Genomic DNA, 19,178 nt, shown 5'->3' on the forward strand with positions numbered 1-19,178 from the left:
GTTTGAGGTCGAAGTTAAGGGTCGCGTTGGAAACGAACCAGGGTGCGCCTGTGATTAAACGAAGAGTGATGTTTTGAAAAGCTTGTATAGTTCTCTTGTTCGAGTTCTTGGCGGAACCCCAGATTACTATACCGTATGTCCATATTGGTTGAAGAAGGGTTTTATAGAGAATGATTTTTATAGGTAAGGTAAGGTTCGAACGAAGCAGTGGCCTTAGCAGGTGAAGTCTGGAGTTCAGTTTCTTACGCTTGTCATCAAGATGGAAGGACCAAGTAAGGCGTCTGTCAAAGATAAGACCAAGATACTTTACTTCTGTTGAGTGAGGAATGATGATGTTGTTGATTGATACAGCTGGGCAGTTTAGAGGTCTGAGTGAGAAAGTCACAAAAGAGGACTTGGATTCATTAATTTTGATTTTCCAGTTGGTGAACCACTGTGAGAGAGAATTTAAGTGAGCTTGTAGTTGATGAGATGCAGTAGTATGGTCATAAGAGACTGATAATAGGGCAGTATCATCAGCATATGTTCCAACCAAAGTATTTTCGGATGTAGGCAGGTCAGACGTATATATGGTGTATAAGAAAGGAGCAATATCGCTGCCTTGAGGGACTCCAGCAAATATGGGATATTGTTTTGAGTGTTGTAAGTTATGGCGAACATTAAAAGAGCGGTTGGAAAGATAAGATTTAAGTATTAGGTATAAAGGGGCTGGAAATATATTTTTTAGTTTGAAAAGGAGACCGTCGTGCCAGACGGTATCAAATGCTTTCGCAACGTCCAGAAAGACGCCGGCGCAATATTTTTTGGTTTCAAGTGCAGCGGAGATAGTGTCCGCAACCCTGTGAAGTTGATGAGTTGTGGAATGGTGAGCACGAAAGCCAAACTGGAAGTTTGGAATGCTGTTTTTGGATTGTGCTATGGTGGTGATACGCTTGAGAATGATTTTTTCCAGGATTTTGCCCAGGACTGGTAGCAAGCTGATGGGCCTGTACGAGGAGGGGTTTTCGGGAGGCTTTTGAGGTTTGAGAACAGTAACAATAACAGATGCTTTCCAGGTGGTTGGGAAATAAGATAACCGAAGGGCAGCATTATAAATATGAGTAAGATGAACGATCGCTTTCAGAGGTAGATTTTTGACGACTTTATTAGAGATGAGGTCATGACCTGGCGATTTGTTGTTTGCCAGTTTTTTTATAATACCCGCTAGTTCCGCTGGGGAAGTAGGTTTTGTAGGTAGGGCCATAGGTATAGTTGACTGAAGAGACTCCATGACTATCGACATGTGTGGTGCAGGTGTAGGAATGATATGTGGTTTGAAAACGCCAGATAATTCTTCAGCGAGGATATCTGCTTTTTCTTTGTCTGTAGAAGCAAGTGAGTTGTCCGCTCGGCGGAGAGGAGGAGGGGAGTCCTTAATTCGTAGTAATGACTTTGTCTTGCGCCAGAGAGATCCATTTGTAAAAGACAGGTTTTGTAGGTGGTTTTTGTAGAGATTGGCTTAATATGTTTTTAGTAGGGCCTTAAGTTTATTGGAAATAAAATTATATTTTGTCTTATCAACAGGGTAGTGAGTTTGTTGCCATTTTGATCTGGCTCTGCGTTTTTCAGCAATAAGATGTCTTAGTTCCGGTGGTAGGTTGGGTGCTTGAGTATAAGGTGGGATATATGTACCTATACTTATATTATGCAAATTTACTGACTACCATAATTCGTGATAATTAGATAAGACTTATGTAAACATATTTAAATTTATTACATTGAGTACTCGTATAACGATTATTTCACCTTTTTGAATATGAATTCTTAATCTTTTTAACGTTCTAGAATATAATATTTTGAATATTAACAATTTTAAATTTAAATTTTATTGAACTCAAATAAATAAATTCAAAATATAAGAAAGTAGTTTTCAAGTAAATAGATAGGCAATACAATTGTAAAAGACAAAGAAAAAAACAAAATATTATGTTATATAGCATTGTTGACATGTGGTGGACAAGTATCGAAGAACACTCTATTTGTTTCACCCTGCGGTCTAATATGCATTAATATGATAACCATTTATTATTCACAATAATATATTCACACGAAGAGCACGCAAGCCCCTTAAAAAATTGGACACTTTAAAAACGGTCACGTTAGCAAATCCCCTTAAAATTGTACATTGAGGGTTGCTGCACTACGCTTTGGCAGAAACGTAGCTAAATTGCATATACATTGCGCCGGGTCAGCTCAAGAAGTAAAGACGTATTACCGATGATGTCGATTATTGTATAATATAATATATTATATATTTTTATTAGAATACAATTTTTGAAGTCTGATGATAAAATATGTACTTGATTGAAATCACTAATAATTACTCACACACATTTGTTTTTAAATTATATTTTGGGGAAAAGTCAATTTTAAAATCACGAATAAAAACTTTTTAGTGTATGAATGAATTAAATGCATTTGCATGTTTTTTTTGCTACACTTTATGAAAAAAATGGATTCGGCCAAAATTTGTTTTGACTTATTTGCAGTTCAAATACCAAATTTTATTTTGCATATTTTTGAATATTTCATGGGTTAGGGCATATAAAAGCATGTTTCAATAATTTTTTTGTTTAAATGCTTTTTTTTCGTAATATTTACATTTTTTCGGTCAATCTTATCGTATAAACTATAATTTTTATAGTTTTATCGAAATTATTCTATTTTTACAAACAGTACTCAACAAAAACAGAGGGTTTCAAATTATGTGTAATATTTCAAAAATATTAAGTGGCGAAATAAATGACGTATATTTAGATATACCAGAAGATTTAACCAGTAGCGACATGAGGTATTTCAAGTTTGCCCCAATAACTTCGTCACCCAGAACGCTCCTTTTCTTTATATAAAACGTTGTTGGCACCAAACAGGGGGTCTTTCAAGTTCGAAAATCTAGAAATCATTGGTTGTTCAATGCAATAACTACTTTAAAGGTAAAATATTTATATTATATTTAATTATATTACTTATATAATTCATATTTATTTAATAGATCTTGTATACGACGAAGACCAAGACTAGTTAAGATCTATAACTCAAATACTTATAAGTACCAAGAAGTAAAAATACTAATATTTAAAGTAAAATTAATAAAAAAATTATACTAATGAAAAAAATAAAATTAAAAGTTGAATTTTTGTAGTTTTTTTTTTGCATATTTTAAGAATTTTTAGAGCATATTTTGTCAGATTTTAGTGCATATTTAATAGTTTTTAAGTGCATTAAATTCACAGCCCTGATAATAAGAATATAAAATAGATTTTATCTGCTGGCAACAATAATCAAAAACGAAACAATTTCCAAATTGGGTTTTTTAAAAATTACCTATATTTAAAAAATTATAACTATATGTATTGCATGTATAATAGTGTATAGTATACGTATTAATATTATTATATACTAGCTATCGGTCATGGTTGAGATATAATATAACTAACAACGAACAAAAATATGTAAATATTAAATATTAAAATACCTTTATCTCTTTTGCCCCAACACGTACCGTCTAATGATCTAAATTATTTTAACAATATTTAACTAAATTTTTCGATTCAACAGACAACAATAAATAGTAATAAATTCTAAAAGGATAACGAGCTGCACAGATTAGACATTTGCAAACCTAAATTTAACATTTCAAAATTTTGTCCCATGAGACAATCTAATTTGACTCTGGCGATATCTTAATAATAGGTATAATAATTGTGTGCATATTATTACAGTATTTTCGAATAAAATAATAAAGTGTAAAATTTGATGTTTAACAAACGATTCTCAAAAAATAGATTATATTAACATCTCGTACAAAAAAATGTTCGAACGATTGTTTTTGAGAACCAACTATTATATGCATTATGTTGTAAGTAGGTATTCGGTGATGTAGTTGTGATAATGGTACAAAATAGTTGCAAAATGTTTTTAAATATGTGTATAATGTAGGTATATACTGGATTTGTGTGTTGATTCGTAGCGAATACAACTTGTTCGGACGCCGCATGAATAGTTAATGAAAATATGAATTACTAAACTCAGAGTAAAGCCCACTGGCCACTATCGCGGAATAATAGTTTGCACGAAACGTAGATGGACAATAATATGTTTTCCGCATCGGTATTATAATATTATAATATAAACAGTATTATAAATTATAATATTATGTTATTAAAATGTTGAGTTAATACGAATACGATCCACTTTTTCCATGTCATGTAAAACCAGTTATACCGGCAAGAATAATAACAACAAAAACAACAACAACAGTAAATTATTATCTTTTTCCGTTACTGTACCATACGTAGGATACCCTAATTGAGCACTTAAGCTAACAGCTAATGCGTTTATTTAAATGAATTAATGTAAAGGCCTGCAAATAACATTCAGCATCAGCATTCAAACGGCAGCCGAAACTGAGAGTAAAACCAGCGACTAAATCACTCCAAGTGTTGTACAAGAATACGGTATAACTGTAGTTAGGTTTTCCAAAAAAACTATCTAAAATATTGAAATAAATTTTACTATAATGCCTTACTTACATGCAGGCTATATCATTGTTATTTGTGCATCTTCGCTCATTATATGATTAGTTATTTATTTCAAATACAAAAAAATGTTCATATTTTGTAATAATATATTGATTCGACAAGTTAATGTTTGTTTTTCTAATTATTACATTAAATTTAAAATATTTTAGAAATTTCAGAATTGTTTTAATATTTTCACTCAGAAATTACAATAACATAATTTTTTGAAATTTAACATTATGTGTATTAGATTAAATGTTTACATTTTCATTTCTTTGTAATACACGTCTTTCTGTGCTGATAAGTTTTCAAAACACTATATTATAACTACTGGTCCGTTACCCTAGTACCACAAAAGTAAATATAGAAGTAAAAAAATATCCTATCGACTGATAATTAGTTTGTACAAATGAGTATTTGGTTCAACTATTAATTTGTATAACTATACATAGTTATATTGTAACTTTTTTCATAACTAAATTTTAGGACTTATAGAAATTGCATACTTGTATTGAATAAAATAAGATACAACGAAGAAATAAGCAAATACGTTGTAATCTGGGAATTTCAAATAATTAGAAAAATGTCATTTAATTTCTGCATATTTTAATTATTTTTCTTCGTTCGGGACGTATACTAATCATTTTTGAATACTATGTTACAACTAACTTTTAAATAATGAAATTTTTTTTATTTTATAATAAAAGCTGTTTCTACATTGTAGGCAACAAGTATTATAAGCTACCAATAGTGTGTTTTTCTTTGTGATTCTTAGATAATGTTTAAAAAATAATATGTCTTAAAATATCTTTGTCCTATTTTTCTATGTTTTTAAGTTTGTATGTTTACATTTTTTTGTGAAACGTACTATTTTATAAACACTTGTCAACAAATCTGCACGTATTTTAGTTCTATAATAAGTTCCAAACTTTGTTTATAACAACTAAAAATTATTATTTTTTAAAACATCAGATCACATTGTATACCTAATAACTTATTAGTAATAACTAATATGACACCTTAATTTATACTAAAATACTGCTTGTAGGCCCCCAATAACTAATAATTAATTATTTTCAATAATCTTATCACAACTACAAAATAAATTCAAACTATGATTTTGTTCATATTTTATATGATACATCCTTACATCGTTGTTATTCCCACAACATCTATGTGATATGATCTTGTACTAATATTAGATATGATAGTTTCTTTAACAGTTAATCACATTTTATCCGATGATACCATATAACAGACACATAATAGACTATACTTGATACGGAACTCTCTATATGATACTTGTTAAAAAAAAAAATAAGAGACTAGGGTGGTATCTTATTTTTTTCCAATGACAACATTGACAACATGATTTTGCAAAATTGTTTTCGAACAGTTAGTATGCTAAGTAACTAGTAAGATTATGTAAAATAAAAAGATGCATTAAAGTGTTGTTATTAAACATTAAATTGTGTTCATTAGCGTTTTTGTACATCACAAGGATATACATAATTAACATCTCAGTCGTAAATCAGTAAAACGAAAAGTCATAAAACGTGTTATTGTAACATTTTTATAAACGAATTTTTGATATTACTTGTACATGGTATACGATCCTTTAATATAGTCTAACATTATGAAAAAATTCTTATATTCTATAGTTTCAATTTATTAGCAAATTTTTATTATGCCCCCTAGCGATTTTTCTATTTTCACGTGAATGACAAAAAAAATACGATGTACACGGTTTTGAATACTACTTTTGATTTATACTTTTACAGATAAACTCTAAAAATCTCCACTACAAGTAACACGTCAATTCGCTACACACAAGAATGTCAGTTGTTAAAAGTAAATATCTCTTAAAATTTGTTTTTATTAACTCCATTTACAAAATTATCTTGGCAATTATCGTGATCTTCTGTTCATCCGTCACCGTTATGAGAAGCTAAAATCACTGTTTGTTGAATGACTGAAAGACTATAGATTCTACATGCAACGATCATGTTAAATATTACTACCATCCAGGACCCATTCGTGACGAATTTCACTATTGTCGTTTTTCAGCCGGGGGAGTATTTTTGAAATTGTGCTTAAATAATTGTTTAATATGAGTTAGGTCAGATCAGCACTTTTGCTGGCAAAGAAAAAAATATTTTTTATAACTTAATAGTTTATAAAGCTAAAGGCAGCTAACGAATGTAATATAATAATTCATTTTTAGTTTGTTTAAGACAATAGGGTAATTTGGTTTTTTAGTTTCAAATATTACTATGTAAGATCTTAAGCTACTATTTGAATAAAACTTTGAATGTTGAATGTTGGTTAAGTTAAGTACGAGATTACAGAAGATTAAGAATATTATATGATAAACGTGATAATATGTCACTGATAACTCAATTTTAGAGTTACATTTTAATTATTGTTTCTGATGATTGTCTTTAATATTTCAATATAACATCGCTAAAACTTGATACAATAATACTTAAGTAGAAATTTGTACCTACATCCAAATAAATCTAGTATAACCCAGTAAAATGGACGGAGATGGTAAACTGAATTCGAAACACCTTTTTTGTGGTAAACTGAGTTCCGGGTTTTAAAAGGTTTAAGGTAAACTGCCCCCCCCCCCAAACAAAATCACATTTCCTTCTCACTTTAACATACTTAGAACTATCCGTGTCCTTGGTATCGTATTCTTGGTTGAAAATGTTCTTTTTTGTTTTCTCAATAATTGTCTCAATTATTGTTATTTAATAATTATTTTAATTCACAATGTTGTCATATTTATACATACAAATTATAGTTAAGTACATATGTTATGTAAGAATAATCATAGTAATAATTATTTTGTTACTATTTTTTAGTATGCACAAGGTAAAAAGTGGATAAGTGGATGTCGCTCTGCTGTACAATAGGTTACAAGTGGGTCACTGTAATGAATGGTGTTTTGAATTCAATGATATAAAATCATTGAATGCGAAAAATGATTCTGAGTGAAGACGGTCTGTCAGCCTATAATATTACCTAGTAATTTAGTATATTTGATGATGTTATGCAGTGATTAAAGTCATTTATTTTACTATTAAGCATTAGTTGGTAAATAAAATATAATAATAAACTCAAAAAATTTAATTTAGCACTCATGAATAACATTTTTTAAAAACAACAAAATAACATTAATTCATTATTCTTGGTTATTTAATAATATGTAATTTCAACATAAAATAACTATACAAAAAATGTGTTTATTTATTTTTAGATATTTTGGTTACAAATTTACTTACTTGTGTGCAACTTTGTTTCAATTTTTTGATCCTCGGGTATGCAACTTCAACATTTTATAAATATTTAACTCCAAAATATTTTGTACATTTTAAATTTGAACTTTAAATTCTTATAAAACAAAATCGTCAATATGCATTTGTAATATTTTTCATTTGATATTGTAATTTGTAACAATATTCAGGAGTCTTGTATTAAATTTTCAAGGTTTCTGACCCAACGAATAAATGAGTAAAAATATTTTGACAATGTTATGGTGTATAGAAAATGCTAATATATACATTCAGTAAAAGTTTCATTTATTTAAGGTAATTTGTTAATTATTTTAGAGTTTCACCAAAAACTAAGATCGATTTTGTCGAAAACCAATTTTCCCGTTTTCCCTGCTACTTTTGAAAACGGTTGGTAATTTTTTACTTTTGAAAACCCGGAGTTCCAATTAAATTCATTTTCCTACCACAAAATATGCTGTTGAAGAAAATCGAAGCACTTTTATTGCCCAATAGGAAAATATAACACATAGCATTGTAATAGCATTCATCACCCCACTCAAAATCTAAAATGTATAAAATATATAAAATATGAAATATTTTTAACAAATTAACTGTTATACTTATAAATATAAATCATAATCAAGTACATGCAGATATATAATATGGATATGATTAATAATATATATTTTATTTCAAATTGTATTGTGTACAGAGTAATTAATAGTACCTACAGGATATTTATAAATTATTTGTTGAACAATTAAAAATAATTGGGAGAATATGATTTATCAGTAAACTCGTTCATTTTAAAGTTCTCTCTCACTCAACTAGGTTTACCTCTGTGTATTCCACAACACAAACTATGGTAGAAATAATAACATTCATCATATTATGCGCATGGGTAACGAGTATAAGCTTCCTTTAACATTTTGTAAATCATTTGTTTTTACCATTTTATCTTTTATTATTGCCATTTATACTATTTATGTACTATTTAAACTGTGCTTACTTTAATGTTTATGTTATATTGTTCAAGTTTATTTATTATTATACATCGTATTGTTCTATTGGGCTCCAAGCCCGTTAATAAATAAATAAATAATATTTATTCATTTATTTATTTTATTTCAAATTAACTTATAAAATAAGAAAGACTTTAGACAATATAAAGATATTTCAATAATTTTAAAATAAATTGTTAAGCGAACAAAGAAAATTAATCGGCTAGATAGTTGAATTAATATTTATGTATGGTTTTAATACAAATCGTATTTTATAATACGTATATACACCATACTCATATTATTTATAATGTATGCATAATTTTACCACCTGTACAATATTATAAATATTCATTGTTACAGACATTGTTTATAAAACGTAAAACAAAAAAATGTTGAATTCCTATTATATGCTGTACACGGGACTAATGTAACTAATGCGAGTAATACGACTGCAGCGCAATAATTTAATCCAGTGATCCTTTTCTGGACGTCATTTGAATTTTCGTTTGTCTCTTTATTCTACACGGCTTAATATAGTATTTTTGGATTTATCAGTGAGTCTTGATAACAACTAACCGAACTTATATTATCAAGATCGATATCATTATTTGTAGGTGTTGAAAAATTATTTTATCTGTGTCGGTAAACTAATAACAATTATTGTCTAAATCCTAATACAAACTATAATAATATAAAATAGATAGTTGGAAAATGTGTGTAAATGCATATCATATATTTGTATCCAGTTATTTCCCTTTACCCACCCACCCACAGCCATAATATTTGTGCAGTGAGACAGTTATTATCTCACAATTATAAGCCTCTCGTACTGCCACTGATAAGTACTAGTTGTAAAGAGTGACCATTGATCTGAGATTTAAACAATGAAAACCAACTACATAGATTATTATACATACGAACACGGGTCATCTACAAAAAGAATACTAATCGCGCTCTCTGCAGACTTGATGGATGCATAATTATATTGTTTTACCTAATATTATACGTGCAAAAACTTGACTGCGGGGAAATCCCCACTGTTTGGCCAAGGCCTTCCCACGCCTATTTGCATATTATAATAATTGTATATTATTATTATTTGACGCTTCTCCGTATAATATATACCTATGTATAATAATTAATAATATATTTAGCGTATACCTATCATATGAATCGTTCTTTTTTATACATCAGTAATATAATTTACAATATGGTAACATCCTCAAGTGTGTATAGTGTATATACGTATACACAGATATATGTTATTTATATATTGGTCTTACTATAACATCAATATATATATATATATAAACATATATATCTATACATATATAGGAATAAAACGGGTTTTCGGTCTATGTATATGGCCAACTACTACGCGTGGAGCCTTATTCACGACTATCTATAACCTTGAACTTCGTAAAAAAATATATATAATTACCTACGTTTTTGTTGGCTTTGATTTTCCTTGTGTAGACGTCAGACGACGACGTATACAAAATTGTTTGTTGTATCCAAACTCCAAAGAACCATAGTAATATGTTTATACTAATTAATAGTATTATTATTTATTTATGAATAATGTTTATAATCAATCAATTATAATAGTATAGTATTGTATATATTTATTTAGAATTATAAACTAGTTTTTGCCCAATATATTATGCTAAATATATTATATGACTATTAGATTAATTCATACTATATAAAACACGACGTGTATTATAATGAAAATCATACTACTCGATGGTTCGAAGACAAAAAAAAAAAGTATACTAACTAATTCAGCATACTATTCTTAAATCTATTTATTTCATTGCACAGCTACTATGATTATAATTTACACTTTTCTCAAACACATTGATTTGATAAGAAAATATATAACAGTTCATTGAGTTACTTATCGAAGATTAAATCTTTACCAAATACCAAAGCTACTTGGCCGACCCTATTGGGAAAAATGATTTCCAGAAAAAAAATTACAAACTGATCAGTGATTATAATAACTTTTAATTCGTGGTGCAATAAAAATCAAAACGGTGAGATGTACAGAGTGGCTATTAAGTCAGCTGCAGACAGCCATTAACGTCAGAAAATATTATTTTAGTTAAGTACGATATAATATTATAGATAGGTGTAAACAATGGCAATAAATTTAAGAAAGTTGGTATTTTTAAAATTGCAACTTACAATTTTAATATTTGATTGATAAAATGACAGTAGTTGAATCTGTTGCAGTGAAAATTCCATTGTTGTAACAACATAATTAGCCTATATGCAGAGGTATTTAATATGTATAATACACTCTTATTATAACCACGACAGTGTAACGTGCCCTAATCTGCCGGTCAATGATCATTTCATCACGTTTCCTTTGTTTTAAAGGTTTTTTTTTTATAAACGGGGCTCTGTGGGACTCAACCGTGGTATGTAATACTAACTATATGTTAGTAAAGAACGATAAATTCCTAAAATATCTATATTTTATACATTATGTGTTGTTTAAAAAAATATAATAATTACATAATTAATGAGATGTATGATTTTAAAGCTGTGGGTTATCAATCTGACAATGGTGTGCCTTGAATTTAGGTGATAGCTGTGGGTCGTGATGGACGTTATGAAGTCATCTTTATTCCGTCGTATTTTGATTCGTGTCATACACACTGCCTTGTAACCTGGGTTAGTCGTTATAACTACTCGCGTAGTCGTGTGACAAAACTTTAAACAGCGATCGGCAGTTATGGCTATTCCTCACACTTGCAGCACATTAGCCGTGCCAGGGAGTAATGTACGAGGTCAAAGGTCGATGGATGACAATTGTCACAACAGTATTCACTTATTTTCTCTGGTTAACTGTAAGCTTTTTAGTATTTAGCGTCGTCGACGAATGCCATTAATTTAGACATCACATTGTACTTATTTAAGGTATCGGAAAGATTAGTTATTAATTATATAAATGCAATATAGTATTCTTTTTTATTGAAAAATGTTTAATTGGTTGAATTATAATTTTTTTAATTCAAAATACTATATTATATATGGTACAGTATTATAAGAAAATTTACAATTTATTTAGGAATCAATAATAAGGAAATAAATAATATTACGAGTCAACAACTATATCATAGTTCATATCAACATTTAAGTTGTGCATCCCAAAAAATGGTCTTGGATTTGGATGGCATTGACGATACAATTGAAGTCTTAGTAGTAACCAACGCCATGGTATGAACCATGCCCACCTTGTCCATGGTGATCTGAACCATGCCCACCGTGTCCGTGATGATCTGAACCATGCTCAAAATCTAGACCATGATGTTCCGAACCGTGATGTACTGAACCATGATGTTCTGAACTGTGATGTTCTGAACCATGATGTTCTGGACCGTGTTGTTCTGGACCGTAATGTTCTGGACCATGATGATCTGAGCCGTGTCCATGTTCTTTGTGCCCACTGTATTCTTCTTTGTGCCCACTGTATTCTTCTTTATGTCCACCATAATATTCTTCTTTGTGTCCTCCATGTTCTTCTTTGTGTCCATCATGATTTTCTTTGTGTCCACCAAAGTCGTGTTCACCATATTCGTGTCCACCGTGTTCTTCCTTGTGTCCATCGTGGTCTCCTTTGTGTCCACCAAAGTCGTGTTCGCCATATTCGTGTCCACCGTGTTCTTCTTTGTGTCCATCGTGATCTTCTTTGTGTCCACCGTAATCTTCTTTGTGTCCACCATGTTCCTCATGTTCTTCGTGTCCACTATATTCATGATACCCACCACCGTATCCCGGTGCACACATTGAGTAACCGACCAATGCGATAACCAATACGATCGACTGTAGAAGACAAACCATAAATTTAAATAACATATAATAAATCAATCAATATTTAATAAAATAACAACTGAACATATATTGCTTATAAAATTATTTAAGTCATAGAAAAAGTGTGCTGGTGCCTAATCATATTATGACATGTATATTATATTCAGAGATATACGTTGTCTCCTCAAATGTATTAAAAAAAATCTCTGTGTAACAATGACACCAAAAACTTTTTTTTAACAATTTAAGCAAAAAAAACATGTACGGAGCTTATGGAGACCAATAATGATTATGATAGTTAGATAAAAATAATAGTATTATGTAATTAGCGATAGTTGCTAAAAAATTTAACTCTGTAAAGCTTAATATAATATTATGATAGCTCAAAAATGATAGTAGAAAAATATAATATCTGCAGTTATTAGGTGTAGTTATTGATAGGTAATTGAATACATCATTATCTTTTATTTTTATTTGATTTAAAATCACAATAATAATGAATACTCTATTATAATTTATTATAAACTTAAAAAATATATTTTTAGGTATCACACTGAACTCCGAATAATATTTCATTTTAAAACATTATAAATTGGTGTTATTATCATTATAGTGTTTAATCTCTAAGAATAATTTGTATTTCATAAGTTAAAATGTTTCACATGTTCCTGAAATACCTATGTTATTAAGATTTAAATAAAACACCAAAAACATGCATGGTAAACAATTGTTTCAAATAATTTAATTTTGCAGTCGCTCTTTAAGTTTGTATTTTAAAAGGTTAAACAAAATTATAGGTATAAAATTACAATAGTCGAGGGAACAATTTGTTTATTTATGGCTTACGTGATTGATCGATAAGTGGACCGTTGGTAATTTAAATTTAATTGTTTAGATATAACGCTAGACAGTGAATATCGTACAAAAATTTAAATTATTTAAGACATATTATAATGAAATAGGTGGACAAGTGGGTACCGTTCTGTTGTACAGTAGTTGTTGAGTATGTCATTGTAATGGATGTGTTTAATTTGAATTAAATGATAAATCATAATATACGAAACGATTCCAAGGGGAGAAAGTATGTCAGCAATACTTGTATAAATATCTAATAAATTAGAAAATCAAAAAAAAAATTATACAAATCAAACATATCTCATGGAGTCATAACTATAAATAAAGTTACTTTGTGGTACATTTTTGTTTGTTTAAGGCAGAATAATTTACGAGAAATTTTCTATTAAACCTTAAAATGTTATCATTGATTTTTGGGATTTTGATGTATTTTGTTTACATTTAACTGCGAAAATTAAATAATTTGAAAAAAATTGAAAATGTTCTCGTTTTTGATTCCAGCAAAAACTTATTCGTCGGTTATGGTTAAAAAAATTTTTCAAAACTTAAGATTTCTCATGACTAAAAATAGCTTAAAAGAGTCAACATTTCTAAAATGTTATGGCTCGTGGAATATTTTATTAGGATCAGGTGAAAATTTAAAGTATCCATTATTTTTTGGGTAACACTAAATTTACAATTTTTCTGATTTTTTTTTGTTTTTCCAGATTTTGAAAACTACTGTAAATTTAAAATTTTTATCTCTCAAAAGTACACACTACATTCACTTCCCTATCAGAAAAGATACTGATTTTTACTATTCCAGGCATTGATAATAGAATATAGATGGAAAAATACGTCAATGTAACATCAATACATTCATTGTTACTCTTACATCTAAAAAAATGTTTAAAACCGCCATTACTTTTTATAACCTACATCAGAACAATATGACTCATAAAAGACTGCAGAGTTAAAATAAAAATAAAGATAACCTATAAAAAAAAATTCAAGTACCTATAGGTATTAAGCATTAGTGGCATTACCAAAATGTATTGTACATATGGTATTATTTACTATATAAGAAAACAAGAAACAGCTTATAAGGTTTAATTAATATTATATTAATAATTATATCTTGACAATAATATTTTGAATATACTCGTATATTTTGATCTAAAATCATATAGGGGTAAGTTAGGTAAGGACGTACGTTATTAACACGCTTAGGGGTACACGTCACCTTAACTATATCATTTAATAGATATTATAAATTATAATTACCAGACGGTTCATATTGGAGAGTGGATGTGCTGTGTATTTTCGCAAGACGAATTCAGTAGACTTTGGAAGTCTTTAGTGATAATCTTCGGGTTGCAACTGCGATCGTTATCCTGACCTGCAGCGTCTTATAAACGATATTCGAAGACGTGCTTTCGCACTCGCAAGTATATATGCATCATAATAACGTAATATGTATTATTATAAATTGTATTGTGTACCGTGTTTTAATGGCCAACCGAGATTAAAATTCAGTTCCGTATACGCCTACAATGCATCAAAACATTTTTCGCGATAAGTTTGTATTTTAACAATTTAGATCTCAGCAGTGGTGGTAATGATCAAGAGGTGGTGGTGGTTGAGGTGGTAATCACCTAAACTGGTAATCAGTTATTATGTTATGCAAAGACTGAAGTCTGAAAGACCATGTTTTTCGCCAGTGCTCTCTCCTTCCTTCCCTCTCATTCTCTCACTCACACCCTATGCAGAAAAAACGAAGATCTGCAGTGGTGATCATTGATTCTGGTCGAGGTACAAAAGCATATAGGTATATATAACCTATATTGTATGTACGGTGGTATATTTTACGATTAAGCGCAAAAACCCAAACAAAAAAATCAATGTTTTCCCAATCATTATAATAAGTGGTACCCACATATTTTTTATAATATACCTTACATCTACTGGTTATACTATGCATAACCTTGTCCAGATAATTTGAAGCACATATTAACAAAAAGTCTCTCTAATAGACGAATAAATTGTGTGCATATGAAGAAAAATGTTGCTTCTTGCTTTTTTATCATTTTTAATTGATATATATTCTTGCATACATACAACTAGTGTGATAATTAGAAATAATGCACATACATTTTTTTTTTTTTTTTTGGTTGCCATTGGTTAGGTACCTACAGTCTTACAGATTAAAAAATAAATCATAAATTAAAATTAAAATTAAACGCTGTCCGTTACTGAAAACTTCTTTTCCGATTTGGCTTATTTAATTTTTTTTTTTATGTTCATAAAAAGTACAAGTAAGGTTTTTACCGAAAAAAAATTGAAAAAGTTGCATGGTAGAGGTCCAAGTAAGGATTTTGAGATGTATGATGAAAATAAAAAATGTTCGATGTTTATAAATGGTTGCAATTGGCAAACAGCTTACAGCTTATATAATAGTTATAGTAAGCACATGTTAGTAATAAGCGGAATAAAGGACCTATGCACGGAAAGAGAGTTTCAAAAATTTTAAAATTTTGGAAAAACTGAATGCTTTTCATTGGATTTACGTATAATTTATTTTATTTATAAATGGTTTATATTTTATGTTCTCTGGATTTTTATTTTATGTGATGTTATGCCTTTACGTAAAATACTCATTTAATTTACTGTCGCTCATCGTAGTGTCCGCATTCCAACGCAGCTGGATTGGCTACCTGATAAGCTGCTCGCATATTGTGAATGATCCTACGCAGTTGCCTACCTAGGCGGCGACGAAGTTTATCGTTAATCGATTTTCACTTGAGGTGACTGAAACCCCAACAAGGCCATCGACTTAAAATGTTTTTTTATATACGAAAAATCATAAGACAGATTACAGGATATATTATCTAGCCCGTTCAGTTACCGATTAATACGGTTTTATGTATTTATAATACATTTATAATATGTTAAAATATGTGTTAATTTATCTGAAGTTAATATACTCAAAACTACTCGGCCGTTTTCAATATAAGTTATATCAATTAATTTCTTTGGACTTGGAATTGCTTATTTTTTCAGGCCCTTTAGGTAGGTCTCATATTCATTTTTTTTAGCTCATTGAAAATAATTATAATTGTTGTGATTATTTAAATGGTTGCCATTGGTTACATACTTACATATTATTGTTTTACTATGATTATAATACATATTAGTAGAAATAATATGGTATAAGCATTTTTTTACATGAAATGTATACTATAAGTGTAAAAACAAAATCTTTTGCACGGAATTCCTTGTAAAACAGCTTGAAATATAAATTAATCACTAATCAGTAACCAATGGCTAAATATGTGAAGATTTGTCTCACGTATGCCCACATCAAGCATCTAATACAGTAATTCGTCACTTTTATGTCGTCTATGTTGGTCAAATTTGAGTCACATGGGTCCATACTATATGGTCTGAGTAATAAACTATAGGATAGTATTAATAATATATTGTATTTATCATTACTAACCCTTCATTTCATTGTCTATCCATTCAATGACCTTCTCAATATTTTTGGCGAAAAACCTAGAATTTACCAATAAATATTTATTACGTGCTTAATATATTATCATAACACTTACATCCGCATGTGCACAACGACAGTCAACATAATATTTATACAGTATTTTTTTTCACCTATATTATAGCTCTCTAATAAAGACAGATACAATGGCTAATCGAATTTTGTTATCGATACTCTAACTTTATTATGTCTATAATAATTTATATTATTTTATAATGTCGTCTAAAGTCTTGGCGCAAATCACATCATTATCATTATTATATTTATTTACGGATAAGAAACCAATTACATAATAATCATAACTTAGTAGGTGCATTAAATATAGAATAAATAACTACGTATATAATTCTAATAATTATAAATCACAGAAACAAATATAATAAAAATGTTGTTTTACGAAACTATTGAAAGATTTATCAGAATTTAGTTTAAAATTAAAAAAATCAATTTGTTCAACATTAAAGATAGATAGCATTATAATATTTATAGGAGCGGATAATGCATAATTTGTTTTTTGATTATTTAAATATAATGTAGTAATAATCGATAATATAGTTCTAAATTGAAGACATAAATATTTAAAAAAACTTAATAGCTCTGGACAGAAGAAAAAAACATTTAGTAGTTTGAAAAAAGATATTAGATCATTAATTTTTCTTCTGTCTGATAAACTTAGAATATTAAATGTATTTAACAATGGTTGATGAGATGAATGAGGTACACGAATAACATTTCATTTATGAGACAGCGATTTTTGAGAATGCATTGAATTTTCGTATTTAAATAAGGAGACCAAACTACTGGGTTATATTCAATCTTAGATTTCATTAAGGACGTAAATAGAGTTTTTAATGTATTATGGTTTTGAAAGTCCTTACAGTTTCTCGTAATGAATCCTGCAATATCGAAGAAGATTTATTGATAATATGTTGGATATATTGATTAAAGGTTAGATCAGATTCGAATATTGGAATATGACAAAAAAGATCACAAAATTAATTTACACAAAGCAAAGAGTGATTTCGTATATTGTAGTTGTGATGAATTGAGTTACGAGAACTTGTGAAGGTCATAGTTTTGCATTTATCGAAATTTAATGGAAGGTAATCTATTAATATCACACTAATTAGTTCAAGTATTTAAATCATCTTGTAATAAAGATGTATCATTACTGTTTTTTATGAGACGGAACAATTTCATATCATCGGCGAATAGTAATTTTCTAGAATAAAACAAATTTAAATCATTTATAAATAATAGAAATATAATAGGAGCAATGGGGGCACCTTGTGGTACAACAGATAATACTGTAAAAGGAAAAGATTTAAAAATGTTATACTTGATTATTGGTTTCTTATCAAAAATATAAGAAGAGATCCAAAAAAAACAGAGTCACCAATACTAATGCCACGGAGTATAGAGATATGAATTGTGTGATCGACTTTATCAAAGACTTTAGAGAAATCTGTAAAAATTACGTCAACTTAATAACCGTGTGATTATTCTTGCATAATGTACTGTTTTGGGGTTTGGGTACACCTAGATAAGAATAAATCTAATTAATAATATGTTATGATAACGTTTTTATGAGTAATATAATAGAATTCAATGAAAAGAAAAATGATTGTTGTGTTACTAAAATGTGTCGTTGTGTTAGTTAATGTAAAACGTAAAGGATAAATGCATTTATTAAGTTTTAAATCTAAGAGATTAAAACATAAAATTGTATGAAAATAAAAATAGGCAAACTGTCTCCCTTACCAGACTGATATATAGAAGTTTTTGAGTGTATTTTTTGTGCGCCTATCTCGTGGAGTAGGTCACTGTTATAGTGTCATTACACGACGTTAAATAATTTAATATCGTCGAAAACGAAAAACGATCAAGAACGGAGATAGTATATTATTGCTTCTGTTCCCAAGGATATATTTTATAACTTATTTATATTACTATTGGTGATATATTTTTCTATTTGTTATATTAGGGATACAGAATGTTCAACTAGTTTTTTCCAAAACCAACGCATATAATAGCTATTATATAATGATCATTATTATATTAAATGATATATATTTTATTTTTATTTACATAAGTCATTACTGACGCACCTTTGAACGGTTTGAACATA

The 19,178-nt window shown here is 28.9% G+C and overlaps 1 protein-coding gene and 1 pseudogene across 1 annotated transcript; both read right to left on the reverse strand.

Moving 5' to 3' along the window:
- Positions 1-11,986: 11,986 nt before the first annotated feature.
- Positions 11,987-14,911, reverse strand: LOC111039767 (protein catecholamines up-like). The gene is made up of 2 exons (XM_022323389.1): positions 14,782-14,911; positions 11,987-12,675 (listed from the first exon to the last, which is right to left on the reverse strand). The coding sequence occupies exons 1-2, from the start codon at positions 14,791-14,793 to the stop codon at positions 12,049-12,051; spliced, it is 639 nt and encodes a 212-aa protein (XP_022179081.1). The 5' UTR covers positions 14,794-14,911; the 3' UTR covers positions 11,987-12,048.
- Positions 14,912-17,435: 2,524 nt separating this feature from the next.
- Positions 17,436-18,432, reverse strand: LOC111039768 (annotated as a pseudogene).
- Between the last annotated feature and the right edge of the window lie 746 nt (positions 18,433-19,178).

The sequence above is a fragment of the Myzus persicae genome, unplaced genomic scaffold, assembly GCF_001856785.1.
Source record: "Myzus persicae strain clone G006 unplaced genomic scaffold, MPER_G0061.0, whole genome shotgun sequence".
NCBI lineage: Eukaryota > Metazoa > Arthropoda > Insecta > Hemiptera > Aphididae > Myzus > Myzus persicae.